Here is a 27,340-nt window from a genome sequence, read left to right as displayed (position 1 = left end):
TGCCCAACGAGCATGGGAGAGAACTTCAGAGATCATCTAGTCCAACTCAACTTGAGCACATAAATGAGGTTGAGGAATGCTAAATGTTCCACCTGGAATAACACAGAATGAGCACCCTTATAACTGAAAATACAGACTTCCTTTCACTCTATCATGCCTACTCTGGGATTTTAAATGCTGCTTTCAAATGAGAAGTCCTTCCTTCTTGTAAAAGTTTTGGTATTGTTTCCCATCTTTCTACATGTGGTATTAGATCTTTGGTTTCTTTAATGTAAGTAGGATTTTCCTGTTACATGAATTGCTTTGGAAAGTGATCTGAACATGAATTACTATTTTTAGTCTTTTTTTTTTTTTTACTTTTTTATTTTTACTTTTTTAAAGACAAGGTCTTGTTCTGTTGCCCAGGCTGGGGTACAGTGGCATGATCATAGCTCACAGCAATCTCAGCAATCTCAAACTCCTGGGCTCAAGCAATCTTCCCATCTCAGCCTCCTGAGTAGCTAAGGACTACAAGTACATGCCACCATGCCAGGCTAATTAAAAAATTTTTTTTTAGAGATGAGGTCTTGCTATGTTGCTCAAGCTGATCTCAAACTCCTGGCCTCCAGTAATCTTCTCACCTCAGATGCCCAGTAGCTATTTTTAATCTTTTAAAAATGCCTTTTTCTTCCTATTTACAGTTATACTGCTCTATTGCCAAGCTCTTAACCCCCACAGAGATTTTTTTTTCTGCTTTTGACCTACTCAATTCCTTCCTGAATCACACTGAAGAAAAATCCCAATATATTTTTTTAAGGGATATCACTTATTGAATTTTCTGAAGCCCAAGAGTCAAGAAAACAGTTTTTGTTAACATCAACTCAACTAAAAGAATTAAGGTTTGTAAAACTAAGGGGTTATGTTTGTCATTTAATGCATGCACATAATTTCAATTAAAGTTATCTATGAAGGGGATAATAAATTTTGAGAGGACAAAGAGCATAAACAAAGAATGGAAGGGAAGGAGCCATTTTCTCTCCTGATGCTTTCACAAGGCACATTTTCCAAAGAATGCTGTTGATACCCATAGCAGAAGGCTGATCATGATGGTAGGAAGCACATTCTGGAGATCCAGTTGAATACAGAAATCCACTAATTCTGTGGATAAGCATTTGGATTCAAGGGGCATGTGCCCAAAATGCCCACGGGAGCTGTATACACCTTTCAGAAGTGCTGCTTCTGGGTCAACATTCTTTTCATTTTCCTGATTCCACAAATGAGGACCTCCATCATATGCTAATCTCTTTGATATTTTTATATACTTTATAACTTTTTATTCCTTTAATAAGGAGATTGGCCTAGCACAAATTATCTGTGAATATAATTTATACAATGGTATATGGATAGTTTAGCTGTAACTACTGCTGGGAGGGACATAGCAAATGGTGATCCCACGCATGCAGTGTCATGCTGCCTCTGTTTCTGCTTAATGGGGGAATCCATTGCAACTCAGATTCCAAACAGAGAATTTCCTTTTCCATCAAAAGGAGTTGGTATATTCTTCTCTACTCCAGCTGAGTGGCAGCGAACACAGGCATAGCACACAGAAACAGCTGGCAAAAAGAGCATTCTGAGAGGAACAGCTAGGGAGCTTGGGGCCCCACAAACACATAGAAAGAAAAGTTCCTGCAGGGGAGGTGAACAACCAGCTGTGGTGTGTGCCTCGTTAGAAATACAACAGGTAAGGACAGGACTTAGAGTCAACACTAAGGAAGTTGCTTAAGCAGACTCTGCATTTTTTGTAAGCAGTAATAGAGAACCGAATATAAAAAGGTACTAGGTCAACAAAGACTAGCTCAGGATAGAGATGGTTTTCATATAAGCCATACCTAGATGGTCACTTACTTTGTGAGACGGCGTCAGAATTTCTCCGCATAATGCTTATAAGAGTTAGAAACCATTCATGTCTGAAGGTTCTCAAATTTTCCTCTTCCCCTTACCCCATTGCCATGCTTTGATGGAAGATCCTGTCTGCCTGCTGGGCACTGATCAGGATGATGGGTAGAAACTGCTGCAGGATTGGAGAGCTAGTGGGATTTTACATTGATAAGGGAGTAAACCCCTGGTGGGAGGACAGAACAGATGCAAAAAGGAAAAGGGAGCTTTCCCGCTCATCCCCCAACAGAAACTTAAAATGACTGAACAGAGTCTGTTTGGGAGCAGGAGCTAAGTGTGGGCCAAGTTTTGGGGAAGTTTAGATTTAGGAAATGCAGAGCAACTACTGGTGTGTGTGAGCTGTAAGTGGAAAGAGATGAGGAAACACGTTTTCATCTGTTTGCTGGGCATGGTGAGTGGATTCCTCTTTCATTCCTTGAGTGACTTCAGTAAAGATTTAAACTACTTGGAAATTAATTTTAAATATTGGATCGGTATTTCTTCTATGGCAACTTCATGGGGCCAAAAGGTAGTTGAGATTTATAGAGTCAATATGTAAAAATTTAAGCTTTCATTGAAGGTACAGTAAACTGTGTTCATTGTTCATACATAATTAATTCTTTTTGTTATTGTCATAAAAGCCTTGATTGAGAGAAAATTCCAGATACTTTTATTGAGAAATGACTAGACTGGGTGGAGGGCACTTAAACATATATATTTTTTTCTTTCCTGATGTTGACATCAGGGGGATGACCAAGGTTCTCTCTTCCATAAACCTGCTTTGGCTGGGTTATCTCTGGATGTGTTCCAGGTAAAGACAACAGAGGCTGTAGCAGAGGGAAGAGGGGACTGAGGCTGGGACTCAGGAAGTCCCAGAAGTCTGGACTTATTGGGACCCTAAGGAAGCATATGATGGGTCACTGAAATAGTGCAGGCCACACCTCCACATGGGGAGGACTTCTTTGGTTCTTAGTCATTTCTCCATCCCATAGCTATGCTCTCACACAGAGGGACAATGGTTAGAGTGAGCCATATTCCCACACAAAGAATAAAAACAACACAAAGTTTGGGAGGCAAGAACATATCTTTGTTATGATATGACACAAGGTTCCATGAAAACAGATCCTACCACTCTTGGCTGGGCAGCCTTGGTCAAGATTCTTGTTCTGTCTATTTGCCCTTGGATCTCTCAACAGCAAATGCAGAGAATAATACCCCTTACCTCACAAGGAGGTTAAATGAGAGAATATCTATACAACACTCAGTAAATGCTTGGCATGTAGTTGCTTCTTACTTCTCAAAGGTTACTTCTTACTATCCCTATTAGTAAGTATTTTAGTGTTTTTACACTAATGACAAGTACTAGACTTTTTTTTTTTAAAAAAAAAACATGATTAAGTTTGAAAAGGTATAACTACACTGGAAAACACATCTCCTTGGCTTTCCCTATATTCACAGATTATGTAAATATGAGGACGTTTCTCTGAAGGTTAGTTATCTTCCTAGTTTCTTCTATACCCCTTTTATCACCCCAGTCTCCCATGTGTTACCCCCTAAAGGAAGTGACTGTTGATCACTTCCATGAATTCTTTTTCCTTGTAGCCCCATGGCTCTGTGGGAGACCTGTCATTGGTATATCTTCCTTGCATTACCATTATTTGTCCACTTGTCTCATCTGCCTTAATTGCAATTGACTACAAAGATGGGACAAGCCCTATTTACCTTTAAATGGACACCTGTAACATCTGTGCCTGGCTAGGTGGTATTTAAGAAATATATTTAAAGCAGATGAATAAAAATCATCAAATAAATTATTCATGGCATGCAATGTCCTTTGGTCATCAGAATAATTGCTTGTTAAAATGATTAATGTCTATCCTTTGGGGGCGTTCCTGCTCCTTACAGATTTGGGTAAATCATGCCCCATGCACCCTTGCCCTCCTCACAGTTCTTATGGCTTATCTCATGGTGCTTTCTAGCCTTCTGGCATTGTTGCCTGAGTCAGAGAGGGGCTTCCTAGCTGGTTCTGTCCTGCCTTTAGACCTAAAAGCAAAGCTCTACCCTTTCCTCTTTTTTACAGATGGAAGCCATTCATTTGCCATCTTCCTTGTGCTTATTAACTGTCATAAATGTTTAGGGGATGTTGGGAGAGAAATTGCCTCTCATATCTGTGGGATTCTCCCATCCAAGTACTAACCAGGCCCTGCTTACCTTCCAGGGATCAGACAAGATCTGGTGTGTTCAGGGTGGGATAGCCATAGACTCGTATCTGTGGTTTACTACCATGTTAGGGACACTTGCCAAGTTTCACCAGCATCACAGGTGTCTCTGCCAAGTGTGGGCCCTGGGAAGCAGACCCCAGTCATTAACATCCAGGCATATGTAGTGAATTGGGTTTGTGTGTCACTCAAACTCAACAGGCCTGGTCTCTACCTACAAATCTGGGGCATTAAAGCCAGGATTATTCTAGGACTTTGAGAAGTGCCAATTAGCTTCGGCCATTATCTTTATAAATATTAATTTCTGAGAACAAATAGTCAAGTAAACTTTGTTTTTCCTTGAATCAGAAAATTTCAGTGATGTGTTTAGTATTTTCCATCGGAAATAAACTATGGAACTCCACCCCCACCCTGCCCATTGCAGGAATATGTTTTCTTGCCAGCGCTGCTAAAATGCAATTTGCATTACGTCCTACTGTGTGGTGGATGAACTCAAATTCATGTTCTAGAAGCAGTTCCTAATTATTCTCATTTCAACATCTCGGTAGCAACCCCCATCTCTTGTTCTTTCCTTACACAGATGTATTGAAATGTCTGAGGGCGTGCAAAGACACTTACCCAACAGTGGAGTCCAGAAATCCTGTAGCACCAGAGAGTTGGGGCCAGTCGAGTTCATTGGTAAGGGCTGTTGGTAGATTGATGAAAGAGTTCTAAGGAAAAAAAAAAGTAGCAATTATCAAAATGGTCATTTATTTTCTAAAGGTTGTAAGAAAATTTATGGCCTGAGCATTGCTCTCTGTCTATCTGTCTCCCACTCTCAATCTCTCGCTTTAAGGGCTTTTGGTATTCAAGGCAGATGCCTCTAACCTTCGACTTCATCAGGGAAGTCACAATGATCAGCACCACCCTTGACCTGGCTTCTACTCAGCTCTTGTGAAACATGCAGAACATTTTGCATCTCAAACACTTGGGACGGATGCTTTAGCAGATTAAACTTCCCACTCTTATGTTTTCTGAGATTTTCTCCATTTTGCAGTTTAGGCCATCAGAAAGTCAATTGTCTGAAAAGTAATTAATCTGAAAAATAATGCCCAATCCCTCAGAAAAAAATGCCTTCCCTGGGCTCAAAGCTATGGCCTTAAGGCATTAAGGTGGTGCCCTCTGACCTTCTTGGGGGTATCAGACATTTTTGAGAACGTAATTGTGGTTCCTTTCCCCACAAAAATGCACGTGTATTTAACCCAGCCTGTGATTTCAGGAGGCTCACGGACCCCCTGCAACTCCTGCACAGTTTGTCAAGAACTCCTGATACAAAGTGTTGACAAAAATAGGATTCATTTGAACCACATTTCTCTGACTTGTGCAAAATCAGCAAAGAAAAATGTGATGAGCTACAACCTCGTATTGTTCCTTTTATGAGTGACTTCTGGGACTAATCTCTCCTGTGGTCTAATTTTTAGAAAAAGCTTATCTAAGTTGGTATGTTTGGAATAGGGCTGCCAGATTTAGCAAATAAAAATGAAAGGTACCAGCCAGGCGCTGTGGCTTGTGCCAGTAATCCCAGCACTTTGGGAGGCTGAAGCAGGAGGACTGCTTGAGCCTAGGAGTTTGAGACCAGCCTGGGAAACATAGGTAAAATCAGTTTCTACAAAAAATAACAAATTAGCTAGGTACGATGGCATGTGCCTGTGGTCCCAGCTACATGGGAGGCTGAGACAGGAGGATTGCTTGAGCCCAGGACGTCAAGGCTGCAGTGAGCCATGATCACGCCACTGTACTCCAGCCTGGGCAACAGAGCAAGAGTCTGTCTCAAAAATAAATAAATACATACATAAATAATAAAGGATGCCCAGTTAGGTTTGAATTTCAGGCAAACAAGGAATAGTTTTTTGGATTAGTATGTCTCATGCAATGGTTGGAACATACTTACACTTGAAAAATTTGTTATTTATCCTAAGCTCAAATTTGACTGAGTATCTTGTATTTTATCTGGGCATCTTTCTTTGGATAAAACCTTTAAAAGCCAATATTCCCTTTTTGCCTTCGCTGACTGGAAGCCTCCATGAGTGGCTGCAAGAAGCCTCTGTATTTCTCAATATTGAAAACCCGTGCTCCCTTTGAGTAAACGTGAAAACCTTGAGTCCTCCTTTAATGCTATTTTAAGATTTAAAATAAATTAAAGTAATGCCTAAAGACAAGCATGTCAAAGCAATCGTAGTTTTAGCACAATTTTCCAAATGGCACATGCCCCTGGCCTCCTGCTTTTTTTCTCATCCATGAAGATCCCTCTCCTAAGGAGACTCTGATGCTAGAGGCTGTGAGGGAAAGAAAAGCCATTAACTCCTTGAAAATATATCATTGTTCTTTCTTATTGCAAGGTAGTACATGGGTTTGTTTTAGAAATGCAAACATTATAGTCATTTACAATGCAGAAATGAAAGCCCCCCATCACCTTCCCCTAAGAGATAACTCTTGTGAGATAACCATGGTTAACAGTTTGTGTCATATATAGAACAGTTTATACGTGAAATCTACCATAAATCTTTAAACTGGGAAAAACTCAATCCTCCTATTTTCAGAGAGATAGAGAATGAGCACTCAAAATAAATAAAATGCAAATTTATATTTCTTAATTGTGGACTGTTATGGATTGAATTATATTTCTCGAAAAGATGTGTTGAAGTCTTAACCCCACCTCAGAATGTGATCTTGTTTAGAAATAGAGTCATTGCAGATGTAACTAGTTAAGAAGAGGTCATAATGGAATAAGATGGGCCCCCAATCCAATATGACTGGTCCTTATAAGAAGAGGAGGAGGAAGAGACAGAAACGAAGACACAAGGGGATGGCCATGCAATGGTGGAGGCAGAGATTTGAATGATGCTTCTGCAATCTAGTTAATGGCAAAAATTGCCAGCTGTCTCCAGAAGCTGGAAGAGAGGCACGGAATAATATTTTCACAGACCCTCAAGAAGGAACTAACCCTGCTGACATCTTGATCTCAGACTTCCAGCCTCCAGAATTCTGGGGCAATCAATTTACGTTGTTTTCAGCCACCCAGCTTGTGGTACTTTGATATGGCAGCCAAGGAAACGAATACATGGCTTGAATTGGACAATATGCTTGTTGCTTTTATTATTCAAAGGGCTGAGACATGAACCCCTTTACTATGTTTACTTTCAAAATAATTCCTAGGACAAACAAATGTGTTCAAACGCAGCAGTCATCCCCTGATATCCTGTATATTTTCTGTGGGTCTCTGAGCTTCCTCTGCTCCTCCTTCTTCAATTGCCTCCTCCTTCCATACATGCCATGAAACCTCCATCCTTATTCTTATCCTAAGTGTGATTTCCAGCACGGTAGGGGCTGGAAGAGGGAGGAGTTGGTCAGGAAGTAGGCGTCCTGGGATGCACTTGTATTAATGATGATTTATCCTCTTTAAAAACCAGAAACAACCCCATGGAAAGAAAGCTCCCAGTAAATCTCGGAGGACCATGCAGTCTCAGTGACCGGTACTTTGTCACCCCTTAGCATTCAGCACCCACCACTTTCTGCTCAAAACTCCACCATTACTGTGACTCAGCTATTCTCTGTTTGAGTTTCTATTTCTCCTGCCACTATAAAGCAAAATTTTTCTCTGTGTTTTATCTTATTTTTCCCTACATCTTTCTGCTTACAATGTGTGTTTACTGTAGGATGAGAATATTCATTCTGCCAGACAAGACAAGAAAAACAAATAGAATGGATGAAACTCACAAGATATGTTTAGCAGAGATAGTGAGTAAGCAAGTGGTTTGTGAGATGCAGGCAGAATTTATGAGCTGTGTTGAGTCAGTAACCTGCAAAACACATTGAAACTTACAAGAATGATATGGTTCTTTTCCACCCCACTCCCTCACCTTTTTCTCTGTCATCTGTGCAATGGCAACTCCCGACTTGGGAAACTGGATGAGGAACTAGGTTTCTGATTCTGTCTGGGTCTGCTTTCCCTTTCACAGGAAGGAGTTAGACAAGAACTATGCAGGCATAGGCATACCCTCTGTAGCCTGGCACACTAAGGGAGGGGTAAATAATTCTGAAGTGTGCCAGCAAAGTAGAGAAAGGGCTTTGCTCTAGAAATCAGATGATCTGTCTTCTGCGTCTGGCTCCACAAATACAAAGAAGAAATACAAATCAAGAAAACTCCATGATTGGATCTGACACCACTGGAAATAGGTTCCACACCCCCCTGCAGCCCTCATTCTCAGTCAGGGGTGGGTGATGAAGTTCTTGTCTTCAGTGGCGGAAGAGGGGATGTTGAGAGGAGGGGTAGGGTAGGTGGGAAAACGGCAGGCAATCCTGTCTTGGGAAGTGGGAGCTCCATGTTCCTAACGTTCTCCAAGCTCAGTTCTCTCTGGATTAATCTGAAGAAATGGGGCTCGGCTACCTGGGAGATTCCTGGAATCCTTGCTGATATCTCAGAAACCAGTTAGTCTTGGAATCATCCCCATCAGGATTTCAGCTGGAGTGGACAGTGGTTGGTGCTGAATCACAACTGGGGCCAGGGTGAGTTTGTATTCCTCAGCGGGAGCCCTGGAAGGCCCGGGCAGGCCAGGTCGTTCGATGAACTTCAAAATATAGCAAACCTGTGCTTTCCTGGTTGAATGTTTTAGACTTCACTTCTGGTGTTAAGCCAAGGTTTTACTGTTATTAGTGTGCAAACTTGGGGAAGATGTATTTCAGTTTCAGTATCTCCAATGGCTATAGAAATACCACCTTATTTACTTCAGCAAGACTGTGGGGAAGACCAAAAGACACAGTCAGAAGCAGGTTGACAAGTCAGAGCCCTACTATGTGAAGCATCCTGTTTAGGGCAGACCACCTAGTGTCCCTTTCCAAGTGAACTGTCCCAGGTTTAAGAGGAGTGACATTTATTTGCCAAATAATAGAAAAGGTTTGAGCAGACTAATAGAAGCCTTGGCATATTTTTTTTCCTTAGTAAATTTGGTAGATAAAAATGAAAAGTAGTGGCTACTAATAGCAAATGTTTTATAGACCCTAGCAAAAAGAGAATATTTAAGTCCTATCACATTAAACACTAAAAGCCTTATTCATGCAACATTATATCCAAGATATTTCAGGCATTTGAGGCAGGAGGAATGCAAACTAAGATTTTCCTCATCAACTCCTGCTTATTCTTCTTGAGCATTTATGTTCTTAGGAAACTCGTTTTAAATGTACCTTAAATGTACATATGTGAAAAAGACTGAATATTTACCAAGAAAAATTTTCCAAACTTAAAGAGCATGAGCAACCTAGTGAGTGTTAGATCACTACCGCATTGCTTCAACATTTCTTCTGACCTTTATCAATGATAGACATTTATTTTTATGGCATAGTTGGTACGTGTTTACTATTTTGTGTAATAGTTTCATTTAACGTTTCCCTGTGTGTGGGTATGTGTGTGTGTATTTCCATGCATCGAGAAAGCCCACTGGTTCCCATTTTTTGATGGATATTTAGTAAATGCAATTAATTTGAATTTGGTAATATTTTCAGCCCTAACTTCAGCAAGCAATTGATGTTCTTAAAGCTTTGCTGCGTGGGAGAAAGACAGTAATGACACCAATCCCTCATTCATCTGATCCTGCCAGTCTTCCAGCAAAGCAGGGAGTATCCTCAGTGCCTTTCCTTCACTGTTTATATTTGGGCTCTCTCCATCCTGCACTGCTGTGGACAATCTACACAGTATATTCCCTTTTCTATTACACGTACCTGCATTAGACCTGAATGGATTATTTTCAGACAGTACAAAGTCACTTGGAGGAATCTAAGTCACTACTGTTGGAAAAGGATTAAAAATGTCATCACCAGTTAAATAAGCATTGTTTTATCCATTCCCCAGAATTAAAGTCTCAAAGCAGATGGGGGACTGTTACTTTACTTTATCAAAAAAAGAAAATAGCTCTTGGGTTGGTATTTTTAATAATGCTGGAGAGTTTCAAGGCCCGGGAATCAGAGACAAGGGCTACCTGCTTAGCGCTGAGACTATGGGTCTCCCAGTTCCGCTAGTTGGCTCCTCCTCCATCTGTCCTGCAGTGACACTTGCAGAAGGTAAGTAGGGTTCCTCCTCCTTTCTGCCTCTCAGTCCCACTGTGCCACCACACTGCCTCCCATCTGCTCAGGTCTCCACCGCTCCCATTACCTTAGTGCCTTTCTTGTGGGAACACCACATTATGCAACTTTCAGAGCCTTCCTTGGCCTTCACACACACTTTCCTGCCAGACTCCGATTTCTGTAGCCTCTGCTACATGAATCTGTCCTACAAATAAATATCTACCTATTCATGATGCTTGGATCTGCTGTTTCCTAGATAACTTGCATTAAGCCAGAGTGGGGAAGGGAACTAATGCTGGGTTCCCCTTATGTGCCAGGCACTGAGACAGGAAACTTGCACAAATTGTTCAATTCAATTACACAACTCTATGAGGCAGCCTTCCTCCCTCCTCTCCTCCCTCTTTCCCTTCTACAAACACTTTAGAGCAACTACCATGTATCAGATTGGATATTCCCTCTAATAAAGAACAAGTGTTCATACCTCAGACAAACAGCAGCAAATTAAATGACCAACCCTTAACCCAGTGAGAGGCTCTGGGAGGGCCCCTCTTATGATGAGGACCTTCCCTTGTTGATTCAGGCCCCTGGAGGACTTCTGTGTTTTCTGTTGTTGAAAGAATCCCTTATGCAGCGCAGCACAGGGCCCAGGACTGCTCTGGTCTGAACTCAGATATGTCTGGCCTGACATATCCCGGGGAAAGGCCCCCGGGAGATGGCGCACACCACCGCTCTGGATGACTTGCCAAGGTCATAGATCTGGTAAATAGTAGGGCTGGGATTTGAGCCCAGGTTCTGGTGGAACAAGAAAGGGAGAGGTGTAGAGCAGGCCGTGTCGGCACCATGCTCAGCTTCCCACAGCCCACTTGTATCTGGTCCTTGCTTTGCCCCTAAGCTGCCAAATCCCATAAAATCACAAAATGGGCCAAGCTGGGCTAGATAGTCCTTGAACATGAGGCTTCCTGGTTGCCTGTTTAGGGGGAAGTCTCCCAGATACTGCTTTGGGTGAAAAGTTCTGAAGTCCACAGATGATTTGAGAGCTGCCGCCATCTTTTCCTTCTCTCTTTCTCTTGTATGGAGGCTGTGTCTAATTGATGAAGAGTGAAGAATGAATATTTTGGGGAAAAATACTGAAACCATATGTGACCCTACACAGAAACCCCCACACACCCTACTCTTCTGCACCCACGGCCTGTCTGGCCTGATATATCCGGGGGAAAGGCCCCCGGGAGACGGCGCACACCACTGCTCTGGAGGTCTTCGAGTGGGGCCTGGCAGATGAAGTTCTGGGAGAATAGAGAGAGGATATATCATCTGGTTTCTGCCTCTGTCATCTCAGGCTGAACTAGATTAGGTAGCACAGTTCTCATAAACTAAGGCTTTAATATAGACAACTTCAAGAAAGTAATTTAACTCTGTGCATTTGATTCGTAAACCTTATAATCTCTCGTGCGTGAGATGAGTCTCTTATTGAGGGAAAGTCCCTGTGGCCCTATGATTCATTACATGCACAGAGGCACACAGAGGAAAAGAGGGAAGGAGAGAGGGGGAGGGGGAGGGAGAGAGAGAGAAATATCAGGCACCAGACTGTGCTGGGCACTCTGTTGGACAGCATACCAGGCAGCTGTGGGCTCCTTCTTCATGGGACTAACCGTCCAGAGGGGCACAGACAATAAACACTTCCCATCTGGGTAGCCTGGAAGTCTTTCCTTAACCCTTCTGTGCTTCAGTTTCATTACCAATAAAAATAGCTTAATAATAGTACCTATCTCATTGGGTGGCTGAGAGAATTAAAAAAGATAATCTGTGCACGACGTTTAGACTTGTAAGAGCTCAATAAAAGTTGGTTGTTAGTAGTATTAAGGGCAGTCCAGAGTACTGTGTCAGTACATAGAAAGGACATCTGTCCCACATGTGGGGCTTTCAAGAAAGGAGTCTTGAAGGAAGTCTTATTTAATGTGTAAGTCCTGGAAGGCTAGGAAGAGAGAACCAAGCACAGAGGGGCCAGGGGGAAATAGTTCCAGTATTGCTAACACCGCACGCAAAACCTCAGGGCTAAATTCATCATATCATATCCAAAGGAGACCAACAAACACCAAGTATTACAGTTATGCATTTTCATGTAACAGGTAATCCCCAAATTTAGTGACTTAAAATGTACTACACACCAGCAGACCAGTAGCAATAACTACTCAGCACCTGGTACGATGCTTATTCGATGCACATTCAACTTCAGGGAAATAAGTCATTTTCAGGGAAAAAGTACAGCGTTTCCTCTTTGACCCTCTGCCAGTACAAAAGCTTATGGGGGCAGTGAATAAACAACCAAATAAAAAATTCTAGCAAAATATGACAAGTAAATACAAAGAGGACAAAATGGCAAATAACACTCCAGTTTCATCATTTTGCTTGAATGTAGCTCTTTTTATTTATTTATTTTTACCTTGTCAGCTCCTCTTAGTTTCTTTCTTTTCCTTTTCTATTATTTATTACTTAAGCTCTAACCCTATGATTTATTTATTCAATGAATGAGTCGAGGGATGCGTTTCTCTCACTGCCGCATACCAAATGAGAACACATTGTACAGTTAAACTCTTTCTACTGAATTCCCTTCCTTCCATTGTTTTTTTTTCACCCCCTAAGGTGATTGAAGAACTTTTTTTAGATTCATAAAAGCAAGAAAACAAGAGTATAAAATATCCTCCTCATATACAGAGATAACCACAAACCAATTCTTTTCTAAGGCCATTGAAACAAATTCTTCCACAAACAGAAAAAAAAAAAAACTCCTCCAAGGGTCAGAAATGAGCACGAAGAGGTACACATCCTCGAAGCTGACTCTTCTGATACCTTTGATTCTGTAAAAGTTTAGTCATTTCTAAAACAGCCAGACTGCAATTTGTCTGGGATGTGGGTAGTTTTTCTTCTTGGGGGGTAATAACTGGAATGTGATACCAGAAGTCCAAGGTCAAGTTACAGAGGGGAAAGAGGAGAAGACCTCACTGGGGCCACCTGCTCACCAGGACTGACCTGGGATCTTGTTCCCCATGACCGTGGTCATAAATGATGATCTCATTTTCTTTCTCTCCTCTCTTTCACTTTATACCAAGAGGCTGTCCCAAAACCTTGCCATTCCACCCCTCTGGGCATACATATCTGCTGGCCCCAGGTGACTGCAGCAACCTCTGGCCAGGGGCCCTGCCTCCTCACTGTCTTCCTACATCTTCAGTAGTGTTTCCCAGAATCTCATAGGGAGCTTCTTTAAAGTACAGATCCTGATTGGGTAGGTTTGTGGTGGGGCCCTAGTATCTTATTTTGAATAAGTGCCCTACATGACTGCAATGACCGGCCACGTAGGGAAACCCTAATCTGCAGTCTACTGTAGCTATTAAATGTTGTCCTCCACCACAAGGAACCTCCATGTCCCCAGCCTCTCCTGACAGCCCTCCTCTCCCACCCCCGTCAACAACCTGGGTCCCCTGAACCTACCCCTACCCCCTCAGACCTCCAGGTCTCACCATAGGCTCTTCCTCCAGCTCCACTGTCTTGACTGCTCAGTTGCTAATCAACAGACAAAGGTTGGCTACATCTGGACTTCTCTCAGAGCCTTCCTCGCCTGCCCTGGCCTTTCTCTCTCAGGTGTCCTCTTCTAGGTCTCATGGTAGCTTGTGCATGCCTAGCTGACTGCACCTAACCCTCTAGCACTAGGGCAGGGGCTGGCAAACTTTTTCTGTGAAGGACTAGACAGTAAATATTTCAGTTTGCAGGCCATTTGGTCTCTGTTGTTCTGCTCAGTTCTGCTGTTGTCATAGACAATATGTAAGTGAATGGGCGTCGCTGTGTTCCAATGAAACTTAGTTTACAAAAGCAGAGAGGGCAGTGTCTGGCCCAAGGGCCATAGTTTTCTGACCTCTACTCTAGGATCCAACAGACTCAGTTTGTATCTGGGCTCCATGTTTAACCTTTTGTCAGTTAGCTAAACTTGCTAAGTCTCAGTTTCTTTATTTATAAAATACATATAATAGTAGAGTCATTTCAGTATTGTCTTAGTCCATTTCCTGCTATAGTCCATATTCTGCTATATTTTCTTGGTCTATATTCTGCTATAGCAAGAAACCTTATAATGTAATTTATAAACAACAGAAATTTATTGTTCACAGTTCACGGAGACTGGGAAGTTCAAGATCAAGGTGCTGGCAAATTTGGGTCTGGTGAAGGCCTCTGCTTTGTAAATGGTGCCTTGTTGCTGCATTCTCACATGGGGGCAAGGGAGCTCTTTTACAAGAGCACCAATCCCAGCCATGAGGATGGAGCCCTGATGACTTAATCCCTTCTCATTGGCCCCACCTCTTCATATTAACAGTGGGTATTAGTTCCAACATATGAATTTTGGGGGCACACCAACATTCAGACCATTGCAAGTATTAAATAAGATAATGCTAAATAGGACACTTGGTGTTTGGTAAGCACATGGTAATATTTGCTTTCTATTATTATTATTAATTATTGTGAGCTTATTTATTTATCTTCCCAGCTAGACTTTACATTTTTTGAGGCTGAGCTGGTGCTTTTCACCTCCAGAGCCCTAGTTATCCACCTTTATCTATTTCTCTGTCTTTAATAATAGAACAGTGATAGTTGGGCATAGGGCTGTCCAGCCAGGGACTGCACTTCTTAGTCTCGGTTGCAGCCTGGTATGGCCATATGACTAAGTTCTGGACAATGGGGTGTGAGAAAGAAGTGATATTTGCCACCACTGTGCCAACTTCTCCCAAGGGATGTATGTGCCTTCGCTTGGTCTTTTTTCTTCCCTGCAGGTGACAGGTGGCAGGATTAGGGGCAGCTACCTCAGACCCCAGGATGGAAGCTGCATGTTGAGGATGACCTAACTTTCCCCCAGCCCTGGACTGCTTCCCTCTGGATTACTACATAAAAGGGAAACACTTCCATCTTAAGTCACCAAATTTGGGACTCTGTGACCACAGCTGAGCCCATATCCTGCCCTGTTAAGAAGAGCTGATGCATCCACTCATTCTTGTTGGCTCTGAAATATATGTTACCAACATGAGACCATGACCTCTTTGCTGCTTTCTGCTCCGCTTTCCTTTGAGCTCTTTAGCAGTCAGGCTTAGTGATGCTATCCTCAATTTCTGCCTCTGGAATCTTTGGACTTTGTACTTCATGCATGCTCTTCCTTATATTCCTCCAGGAATTGTGGTTTAGCTCATCACTCTGCCCTAACTCCCAACCATTTCCTTGAATGGAAATTCTATATGACTTCCCTAGGAAATCATATAGAAGCCAGTCTTGCCCCCTAGACATTTGACTAGAGCTGGGCTGGATAATCTCTGCCTACTCCCACTCCTCCTAAGGAATTGCATGGAAGGAATTAGTTGAAAAAAAAAAAAGAATGAACAGTGTATGACAATTAATTCCAACCACCTAACATTATTTTTAAATGATGGAATTTTCTCTTTCCACATGCCAATGAACTTGAGATTCTAGGTGTTTCCCCTGTGATGAGTAATTTCATGAGCTCCATTTGATGGCTAAGGAATGTGGGGGAGAGTGAAGCAGGTGACAGACATAATTAACCAGAGGGCAAGAGATTGTCCTCTAGTTGCAGCAGCAGGCTGGATAGCACAGGCATTGACTGACTCACACTGCCTCCTGATACAGAAGTCTTTATTTCATGTGCTGGCAGAGCAGGTATGCGGGCTGAGTAATTATAAATGCTTTTCAGAGTATGGAGTTTAAAATAATTTCCTCTTGTAGTTTTCATAACAACTGGTGTTTGGCTTTTTACTTCTCTGAGAAGGCAGCAGGGCCAAGATGATGGATGTTTTCAGAATAGTGAGCCTGGGAGTGCACCCTACATGGCTGGCAGGTGAGAGACCCAGATTCTCACGCTGAGTAGGGAGAGAAGGGCGTCGAGTTGATCAGAATTCCAGAACGGCCCGTCTGGCCTGTTCATGAACATGGAAAGGAAACGGAAGAACATTCTGTCTCTTGTGGCCTCATTGCTGCTGGAGAGCAGAATTCACCATGGTGAACACAACTCTCTTTTTCTGACAGAATCAATGAGAAGTAACTAGGATTGAGGTTTCTCTCCTCATCACCTAGCATCTTTAATCCACTAGCCTGCAAGACGGCTGAGGAGCAGAAGATGTAATTTTGTCCAGTTTTACTAAACAGTAGCTTTCCTTCATCTTAAAATATAATAAGAAAGCACTATAATGCTTAGATATTTCTGGAGTCGACATGAAGGTAACTCAGATAGAATTTCCATATTTTGTATGCGTCATGAAAATCTTCCTCTGTGCTTAAGGGAGGCTTTATGTGCAGTGATAAATCCAGAGAGCAGGAAGCAGGCAGGTGAGTGAGAGTAGCGTGAGAGCTTCGATACTGCCTGTGCTGTTTGTGGGTTAATAAAGAGTAGCCAAACCTGATATACAAAATCATCTCAAAGGGAGAAATGAAGTGCATATAAGCTTGAGAGATGGGAGCCGCTTTGCTCTCTAGTGAATATGCATTTTCAGCAGCTAGATTAAGGATTCATTTTGTCCTTGACACAGCACGAAATTCAATCTGTGTCTACTTACCCTACAGACAACAGCCTGCCGGGGTCGTGCAAAGATTTTATAATAGGATAGGCAACAGCCTTAGCTAGCAAAATAAACATTTGGGAAATTGTATTTCAGAATCGCTTTGCTCTCCTCACCCCCTCCCCCAACCCATCATGCAATTCTGATTCAGTGAAATGCAGCATTTAATATTTTGGAAATAATTTTCGAACAGATGGGGGAAGAGGCAGGAGGGCAGCATCCCTTGCTGGCCTCAATGATCTTTCCACCTCCTCTTCTTTTTCAACAAACAACTCAAGCAGAGATTGTTTTTTCCTTTGAAAGAAAAAAAGAAAAAAAACAAAACCAGTATGAAAGTGTTTTTGGATTTGCTCTTTGTCTTCCTTTGACATCTTTCTAAGTTGAGGTCTTTCTTGTGGCTTGAGAAGGTCGATTTGAACCTGACTACTGAGGTTTAGATATTTCAGAGAGAAGCTTAGGTTGTTTACGAAGAAAGGGAGCAGACAGGTCGGAATGAGACTCAGAACCCTTTGTGTCTGTGGAACCATGAGAGACAGTCTTCATACTCTCTTTATTGAACTACAAATATCTTTCCAGATGAATACGCTCCTAATCTAATTAGCTGTAAACACGACTCCCGGGTGCCCCACTACTTAAGCAGAGGATGGCAAGAGCAGGAGAGGAGAGGGGCCGCTGCAGGGAGAATGCCCGACAGTGGATTCCTTTTCAGCGAATACAGCTGGGATGGGGTCATGTACACACAGACGTGTTTTCTGCCTTATAGGGAGACAAAGGCAAAGAAGTATCAAGTAGCCTCATAGAAGGCAGAAGGGCCCATTATAAAACAATGCCCACTTGTTTTTCTATAGCATTTACTGTGCCTGCCAGACAATACGATCAGGTCCTTGGTGCAGCAAAGGAATGGAACGAAACATGTCTGGGCTTCCTGAAGGGTCTCGATTTGTAATATGCATTCCTACCATCAGACCCCAAGGGAGACTCCTGCTGGTGTTTGAGGTCTTTAACTGGCACATGAGACAGGCAGTACTCATATGGTGCAATGAGACAACTCCTTCCTTTTTCCCACTGCACACTCAACTGTGGTGCTAATTCATCCCTTGCCCTGGAAGAAAATCCAGACCAGCCCAATTATGCATGTGCTCATTCTCAGAAACATACACTCTTCTGGTTATATTCAATTCCATTTCAGAAAAGAAAAACGTTCAGTCTTCACAATTTCAAGTAAAACTTCTTGCTCCCTGTCCACCCTGGGCTTGAGGCTGATTATCTGTACCCAGGGATGGGAATGTGGTCCACTTTCTTTGTCTACTTGGCCAGCTTTTCCTTCCACTTGCTGGCTGAGGCTTGCGGTGGAGGGAGAAGAGGTACAGTCGGGTGTGATTGCCTCTAGCAGGGCAGATATCCAAAGCTGACTTTCTATAACGAGGGCTGTCGTGGGGCTCTTGAGAGGCACTGTGGGGAACAGGTGCTGAACTTGCCATGGTGGAGTGGGTACATTCTCTGCACCCCACTAGTCACTTAAGTTTGCTGCTTCAGCCCTGCTCAGCTGGAGGTTAAGCCCTGCGAAGTCACCTTGCCCCTGCAGGCCATCCTCTGCAGGATGTCCAGTGGCCCAGGCTGGCTTTCCCTTCCTGGGGCTCACGTCCTTGTCCAGGGCCCATGCTCTTTCTGTCCTGCTGCCTCGGTCATTGCTCTTACATTCTCCATGGGAGTGTCCAACACCAATCCTCTTGGGCTCAGTCTCTGCAGACCCCTATCCAGTTCTCTTAGTGGTGTCTTTACAGTGACGGGGAAGCATGCCCACCTTCCCCCACAGGGAAAGCTGAGCCCCACTGTCCCTTTGACACCGGCCATTCCCAGCCTCAACTCTTCTGGACCTTTGACTCTGGAGATAAGCGACAGGTTGCAGAATTGGCTTCACTCCATTCCTTTGCAGGTTCTGTGGACATGGTCTCATCTTTCACTTGGAAGAAATATTGATGGTGGGAAGGTGGGAATAATTTGTCCACATTGTCTCAGGCCTTAGCTAAAATGTAAAGAAATAAATAGTCCAATTTATAACATCCTGTTATAAAAAAGATTTCCATTTTCTGACAAGGTAGCCATCATTATTTAACGTTATAGATGAGGAAACTAAAGCTCAGAGTAAAGAAGTGAATGTAGGTGGCTCAGCCAGGATTTGAACCCTGGTCTGTTTGAGTCAATGTCTGAGACTATTCTACATGTAAGTTAGAGGCTTGAGATTCTCCACTGGGCACTGTCATGACTGTGGAGTCAGCTTGGCAGGTGGCTCTCCTGCTATCAGTAGGGTGGCCAGACAGCCAGACTTGTCTGAGCCAGTACAGGTTAATGCCTGTTGTCATGGCATAATTATGGTAGCGATCCTTCTTCTCTCAAAGTGTTCAATTTGGACAATAAATTATATGCTCGTCATAACTATTAATATTAGGAGCTGGTAGGGGGGTCTGGTACAAAGAGACAAAAAGCACCAGAAGTTTCCTAGCAGGGATGGCTCTTTAGTAGTCTCCAAAGGCTGGCTGAGACCCTGTGGGAAGACCTGTAATTGGCAATGAGCTCTAGGCAGTCGCCCCCAGAGGCAAGGATGCGGGGGGACAGCCCAAGGTCAACCCCAATTCGGTGAACCATCTGGCTGGGGTAGGGTGGCGTCTTGAGGAACCCTCATAAAGTATACGGGATGGGAAAGGTGCATCATCCAATGTTGATTCCAGACAGCTTCTGAGTTTGTTCATCTTGTTTCTTCCCCACTGTACTTTTCTAGCTTAGCACACTTTTACTAGAATTACAACTAGAATTTTCCTAGCTGGTCTTGCTGCCTGATCCCCTCTCTCCCTCTCAACCAAATAAATCCATCCTGCCCACTGAAATCAGAGTAAATGTTCTAGAATTCAAATCTGCCCCTTTCTCAGTTTAAAACCCTTCAATGGCTCCTGCTTGCCTTCAGGATGAACTCCAGGCCCTTTGAGATCTGCCTCCCATGCACCTCTCTAGGCTCTTATCTCACTGTCCCACCTGGTGCTGGGTGAGCTTCAGTTCAGCTGCACTGAGCTCCTTCTCAGAAGGCTGGACCCTCTTGCTTTCAGCCTTTGCATGTGCTCTTTCCTCTGCTAGGGCACACCTTCCTAGGTTGGCTGGGACCCGACTACCTCCAGCTCTGTTTCTCTGCTTTGAACACAGTGTCTCTCCCTTCAGGGAGTCTTTCCTCCAGTTTGTGGGGGAGCGTGTGCACATTACAGCACTGACGGCTCTAGAACTGCCACTTGCTCATCTGCATTGCACCATGGGGTTTTAAGCTCTATGGGCACCAGGGATCTTTCCATCCTTTTCCCCATTGTCATCAATCCCATCACAGGACTTGGCACATAGTAGACCTGGCTAGCATTTGTTGAATTAATTGATGCATGAACAGTGCTGTGCTGCTGGGCTTGCAGAGATGCGACTCTAGAATTTTTACCTAAGTTAGAACTCATATTTTGTTTACACTTGCCACAAGCACGAAAAACCAGACAATGGAAACACAAGGTGTCTGAGCTCAACACACCTCAAGGATATTGGCTAAGCCTGGTATTCTTACCTAGGCTGACTCCTTGCACAAATGAAGAGATTCTGTAGATAATAGTTTTTAAAAATGGGAATTTTTTTTTTAAAAGGAGAATGCTCCATAAAGCAAAAAAAAAAAAAAAAAAAAAAAAAGAAGTATCAGTTTAACATCCTGCCGTAGGTGAGTGGTTTAGTAGATTATTGCATGGCTCCTGAAAATGACATTATGGAGTAGCAATAAATACAATGAGTATAAAAACAAAGTCATAATGAGGAAAATACTTATGAATTGAATAAAAGGAGAACTGCCAATTGCAAACTTGCTCTTCTTGTAACAGCATGACGTGTGTATATATAATATACATATATGCATACAGGGGCAGAGTGCTGGAAAGAGTGCAAAAATACTGTGAAAAATTTAAGATAGTGGGGTTATTTTTTACTTCTTAAAATTAGCTCTATTATTGGCTTTATAACTTTTTTAAAAAATAAAAAGAACATTAAAAGAATATTTCAAAACAAGCCTGATACTCCAAAATGTTAAGGTGACTCCCTCTAGGTGGTAGTATTAAGGAGAAATTTTAATAATTTCCAAATAATTTCTGTATTTTCACATTTTTCTCAATCGCATATTTAACATATATAATTAGATAAAAACAATAAAGCATATTCACTCTCTTCCTTCTCTCACTCTGGGCAGTCTTGCCTCCTTCCCCATTAGCTTGATTGTGGTCATGTGACTGGCTTTGGCTGTAGGGTTGATGGTGGACAAGGCACAGATTGCCTTCTTGCACTTTGACATCACCATGACAACAAGACGCTCTGGATAGATTGCCCAGCCAAGAAAAATGAGAGACACATGGCACACACCTGGGCCCAACCTGAAGCTTGGCGCCAAGACCAACATAGCTCAGTTGAAAACAGCTGATCCCAGACCACCCCTGGACGCACGGGTGAGAAGAAATGATGGTTGTTTTAAGTCACTGGAGATTTGGAGTGGTTGGTGATTATTATTTTGACAGTAACTTGGTGATAAAGCTTCATTTTCAGTATCAACATCCTAAGCAAAATAGAGCTCTTATTCTTGTCCCGTCTCCTATTCTTACCAAGTGGCCAGGCTGAGAGTGGCTGGGCCAATTTTTAGCTTGGAGATCAGTGTTAATCTAGAGAGATTTTAATAACCCCGGAACACTAGAGGCTTAAAACAGGTGACAAAATGACGCTGAAACTGTAGTGTTGTTCCTCCCACCGGTAGCGTTTTTACCATCTTGATAAGAATCGTGAATTCCAATGAACTGTTATGCCTGATTTGGGTTTCTCATCAGCCCATCCTCATAGGCATTTCTCAAAACAATTTACTGCCAACACGTGGGAGTGGGGAGTAACCCAAACCAATACCAACAAATGCTGCTCGACAGCACTTGAATCAGTTCATTGCTGCAAACAGCAGATGAAAACAATTACAATCTAAATTTTACTTGTTAAGTCTCTAGGATGGAGCCGGCTGCTGGGCTTGCTGGAGTGATTTTCTTAAAATGTCTACTGGGTGGGTCCCTCTTTTTCTTGGAGAATTAGCACACTGCAGAGTGAGCCACTGTCTTCCTGGAGAGAGTGTGGGCCCCAGGTTACGAAGACACTCCTTTCCTCAGCCTCTGAGGCCAGGTGCAGGAACAGGGAGGACAAGTACAAGGATTTCAGGCAACCTCATTAACGATCACCACTGCATTGCCAGAGCCGCATGTCAATCTACTTTGTCTGGTTGGAATTCAACATACGGGTCCGCAACATTTTCACAGCCCTTAGCTCATTGAAGCACATGGCCCTTCCTGACACTGTTACTATCATCATTTAGAGTCTTTGGTTAAGCGGCTTGTTCAGGATTACGCTGACAGGCAATAATTCCACCACCTGTTAGTTGTGTGACCTTGGGCAGTCCATACAACCTCTCTGAGAATCTGTAAAGTGAGGCTGTGTTGTAATAACACTTACCTCAGAGGGCTTTTGCAAAGATTAAATTAAAACATGCATTGGTTTTCCTTAACTGGTTTCCTTAGCTATTTGCTTAAAACAAAACCAAAACAAATAGAACAAACAAATCTCCAAAATCTTGAATCACAATATTTGGTACACACATAATACAAATTCAATGAAGAAAAATGAGGAAAAAAAAGTTACCTATAATTCCACCATCCAAAGATAGCCAGTGGTAGGTAACATGCTGACCTACAACTTTCCAATTATTTTTTTGTTTGCACACAGACGCACATATATTCACAAAATTGGCTCATACATACTATTTTGTAACCTGCTTTTGTTGCTTAACCTATTATCATAAACACATTTCTTGCCAATAAATATGTCTATTAATATGTGTATTAACTGGTTGCACAAAATTTCATTGTACAAGTGTAGGATATCTTTACATCCCTTATTTTTTGATTTTTAGTTTCTTTCCTCATTTTTGCTCTTATAAATAAATACCTCTGTGATGAATACTCCTGTACGTATATTCTTGAGCAGATAATTGATCATTTTAAAGGTAAATTTGCAGATGTGAAATTACAGATGTGAAATTTGCAGATGTGAAATTTTTAGTTAAGAATCACAAATATTTTAATGTTGCCTTATACATGTTGCCAAATTGCCTTTCAGAGAAGTTCTAGTAACTTCATCTCTTGTTGGTGAATTAACATGCCAACACTGGGTCTTTATCACTTTTAACCTTTGTTTGTTTGACAATGATAAATGAATTGCATTGTTATCTTAATTTGTTTCTTACTGCTGAAAATGAAACTGTTTTATATTTACTGGTTATGTTCTTGATCATTAAAAATTAGATTTTTTTCTTATTGCTATGTAGAAACTCTGTTAGAGGATTTAAATCTTGCCTTGTATTTTGTAAGTATTGTTCTAGTTTTACATTTGTCTTTTAATTTTGTGAATTTTTTTTTGACATTGTACACATTTGAAAATTGTATGTAATTATATCTAGTTTTTTTTGTGTGCTTCCTTTTACAATATTATGCTTAGAGAGACTGAAGTATTTCTTAAAATAATTTTTTTTTCGGGGAAGGCATATGTCTGATATGTTTTCTGAGTCTTTGAATGACTGAGAACAAGCTTCTGTAGTCCTCATGTGAGAACAATAGCTTGGCATAGAGCACTTTCGACACAATTTTTCCTTCTTAAAATTCTGTAGAGAGGCTGTTCTGCTGTTTCCTGAAATTTAGTGTTTAGTGATAAGTCTGATGCCAGATGGATTTTCCCTCCTAGTGTGTTCCTTCGTTGTTGGTTTGTTGGGCAGGATGATTCCAAGATTTTTCTTTATCCTTGGAATAAATAAGGAAAAGCAGGAAACACAGAGAGTCTTTTTTTAAATTCATTTATTTTTATTTTATTATTATACTTTGAGTTTCAGGGTACATGTGCACAATGTGCAGGTTTGTTACATATGTATCCATGTGGCATGTTGTTTTGCTGCACCCATTAGAGAGTCTGTTTTATACCCTGGCCTGGCACGCAGTGGGGGTTGTGGGCTGAAGACGGATTTCCCCAACTCAAGAAAATTATCTTGCATTACTTATTTAGTCACAGCTTCCTCTCTGCCTGATGTCTTTTCTTTTTCTGCAGTTTCTATTCAATTGCCAGGACCTTTCCTGCATGCCTCTCCTCTCTTCCCTCTTGATTTTCACGTCTAGCCTTTCTTCTGAGTCCCAGAATTTTCCCAGCTGCTCTGCTGTTTTTTGCACCATCCAACTTGCAAGTCAGTATTGCCGCTGCATTTTTATATCAGGTAGTTGTTTCACCTTAAGGCAGTCTTCCCTGATTTCCGAGTTCTTCTTTTTCATGTGTGCAATTTCCTCTCGATTATTGTTGAGAACCTGAATTTAACATTTAACAAAATGTCACTCTCTTTCCTCCCATAAACGTTTTTCAAAAGAGCGCTCTTCATTTGTGTTCTTGAGCAGTTTTCATGTATATCCGGATGTGTTTCCCCACTTGCTCATCTTTACAGAGGGAGATCTATGCTTGCCCAGTGTGGGGGCTTTGGAGAGGTTCAGCCAGAGACTGTTTGAGTTCATGTTCAATTTGTTTAATCTAGGAAGAGGAGGTCAAGGAAAAAATGATAATTTCTGCAGGTTAATTTCTCTGGATCAGTTTCAGTTTTCTGGGAGAGGTAGGAGGGAAGCGCATCCACAGGTGGCTGTATGACAGGGCTTCCCCACTGTGTCCATGTCCCTTTCTCAAGGGCAGGGGCACCAGCCCCTTCTCTAATGGACACGGTGGCTCTTGGGACGAGTCTGTTGTGGCAATGCCCCCACATTTTTTTATTGTGTTGTTTGATAGGTCCATCCAGAAGTAATGGCCGCGAGCTGCCTCAGACCCATGAGGTCCTTTGCTTAGAAAGGGCCCTGCACTGGGTTTAATGCTGTGCTGCCCCACCTTGGACTTCTTAACAATCTTATTTTTGAATTTGTGTTATGTGAGTGAAGTCCAATGGGCCAACTGAGCATGTGTGAGGGAGGGGACTGGAAACGAGGTCAACTCTGGATCCTGCCTCCTGCCACCTCTCAAGATGGGTTCCTGGCCGCTCACTCCCCAGCCCGTCTTCCCCTTCTTGCCCTGCAACTGTCGCACTCTCCAACAAGGTGGCAACTAAATGGTGTCAATGGGGGAGGCCTGTGTTCCAATGTTGCCCTTTGGCCCTTTTGGGAATCTGGGCACAGGCAAGAGGAGGACTGGGGTTGGGCATAGTGGCAGCTGTCACCTGCCCCAGCTGGCAGTGCTGGCATCTGGTGGGCAGGGGAGGAAAACTCATTACCCATCCAAATAATTAGCATGTTCCAGCACTGAGGTTTGAAGACTCTTGGGGGTCACCTGACTGCTGTGGGCTGGGGAGACAGGCCCTGGGAAGGAGAGATTCCTGGCTTACCTGGGGACCCATGGAGCACTGGCAGGAAGAGGAACCCAGCAGCTGTCAGGCCTGAGTGTTTCAGGATGAGAGCCTCAGTGCCTGGGAGGGTCTGTACTTGCCCCAAGCATCTCCTGGCCCGAGGAAGTGTTCAGTCTGGTGACCCTGTGCTCCTGGGAAGCCTCTATTCCTCCTTCCAACCTTCCCGAGTCTGGCTTGCCCTTTCTGTCTTCTGGGCAGCTCAAAGCACCCTCCAGGGACAAACTACTACATAAGAATTGTGTAATTTCAGTGATTCCACCTGCATAGGAGTTCAGTGCTGTTACAGTGGCATGTAAAACTGGCATTGCATAATGTGATGATGAACATAACATTCGTGTCAATAATTTAAAAATTTAATTTTTCTTTAGAATGACATTAAATAGCAAATAAGAAAATACCATGACATATTGAGGGAGACTGCCAAAGAAGGAAAAGCGCTTTATATTTTAGCACCTTTAATGGAACTTTTGAACAAGGTTTTCTGAGGGCACTTGTACTTTTGTTTTGCACTGCCAAGTATGTAGCTATCTCTAGGCACAGGTTTTGTTACATTTCCTCGCAATAACTTGTGGCCACAGGAAGCCCCAGCTGCAGGTGACCTATCTGACACCCCTGTACCCCCTGCTTGGGTGTGTAGCATTCAGACTGCCCTTCCCTGAACCCTCCAGCTCCCACCCTTTGCCACACAATCTCCCCAGGTGTTTGCACAATTTGAGAGGAAGATAATGGCCCTCCTGATAATGCAGCAGGTGTGTGGTTAGGTGATGAACTGGTAATATACAGGGTTGCCATTACATGTCTACCCCATATTTAGGAGTCGTTCATCTGAGTAATGCATGCAAATCTCTCTTATAGTGCCTGACGCCTGATGTAGAGTCAATAAATGTTGGTTTCCTTCCCCTTTCCTTGCCTTCTCTGAGTCTGTCATTGTTTGCAATTTTGCCTGGTGGCCCTCTTCTTTTTTTTTATATTAAAAAACCCTCCCAGACAGTCTCATCACTCTTTGGGAATGGATGGCGGGCTTGTCTGTCCCCTGACGCCTTCCGTGGAGCACAGCAGAGGCCATCAGGAGCTGAGCAGCCTGCTCTGCCCAGAGCTTCTTGCTTGCTCAGACAAAAAACAAGCTGGAAAGGCCCCAGAGTGCCTCATCCTGACCTCAACGGGGAAGCTGGCCCGGTGGGCTTTGTCCTTTCTGTGCATTCTCCACCTTCTTGACTCCCCATTGCTGCCTTCAGGGTTCCTGGCAGCAGCTGGGCTGAGGCTGGGGAGGTGAGTAGCAGGAACCTTTTGCCATTTGTCTAGGACTGAAATGACTGTGGATATGCCTTTCATGGCAGATTTTGCTAAAGAGGGAAATTTGCACCTGTGCGGAGTTGGCATCACATTTAGAGAGAGCAAGGGGAAACAAAAACAAAGGCCAGCACATCTGGAATGATTACTGCAAAAATTACTTACCAAAGACATCTGCGACGCTGTGATCCATTCAGGAGAGATGTGAAAATGAGCCCCAGCTGAGTCTCCCAGCAAAATGATTCCCCTGGGCTGTGAACCTAGGCAGCACAATTTATTCACATTATTTATGCACTCAAGTAGTTTGGAACCTCCAGACTGGGTAGTTACGAGAGCGGATACCCTAGTGTGTAATCCAGGCACCGAGCGTTTTAACAGTAATGCATTACCACTTTTTGCATGTTTGAGAGTGAGGGGCATAGCATTGCGGAGCTGAATGAGATTTCCAGGCCATTGGAGCTGCTAACTAAGATGTAGAGATGCAGGTGTTTTTCCCAGCTCAACATAAAACATCTTGAGTGAATGATGGATGAATAAGTGAATCAAAGCTTTGTCTGAAATCAGAAATATACCCTAAATTTTGGTTCTGGAAATTGCTTTCTTGAAAACACACCAATGTCCATTACAATTCACTTTAAGGGTTAATGATCTTATGGAGCAATTTTGATTTTTCAAGGATGTTATGGTCTTTTAAAGCCTTTAATCCA

The 27,340-nt window shown here is 42.8% G+C and overlaps 1 protein-coding gene across 3 annotated transcripts in view; it reads right to left on the bottom strand.

Moving 5' to 3' along the window:
* Positions 1-27,340, bottom strand: part of AOAH (acyloxyacyl hydrolase) — a 211,623-nt gene that overhangs the window by 68,708 nt on the left and 115,575 nt on the right. For all 3 annotated transcript variants that reach the window (XM_030796658.1, XM_030796656.1, XM_030796657.1), the window contains 2 exons: positions 26,799-26,893; positions 4,752-4,843 (listed from right to left, as the gene is read on the bottom strand). In XM_030796658.1, coding sequence (XP_030652518.1) covers positions 4,752-4,843; positions 26,799-26,893 — 187 coding nt within the window. The remainder of the gene's footprint in view (positions 1-4,751; positions 4,844-26,798; positions 26,894-27,340) is intronic.

Source organism: Nomascus leucogenys, chromosome 17, assembly GCF_006542625.1.
Source record: "Nomascus leucogenys isolate Asia chromosome 17, Asia_NLE_v1, whole genome shotgun sequence".
NCBI classification, from domain to species: Eukaryota; Metazoa; Chordata; class Mammalia; order Primates; family Hylobatidae; genus Nomascus; species Nomascus leucogenys.
The sequence above is the reverse complement of the archived record's forward strand: the minus strand, read 5'-3'. Positions and strand labels throughout refer to the sequence as shown.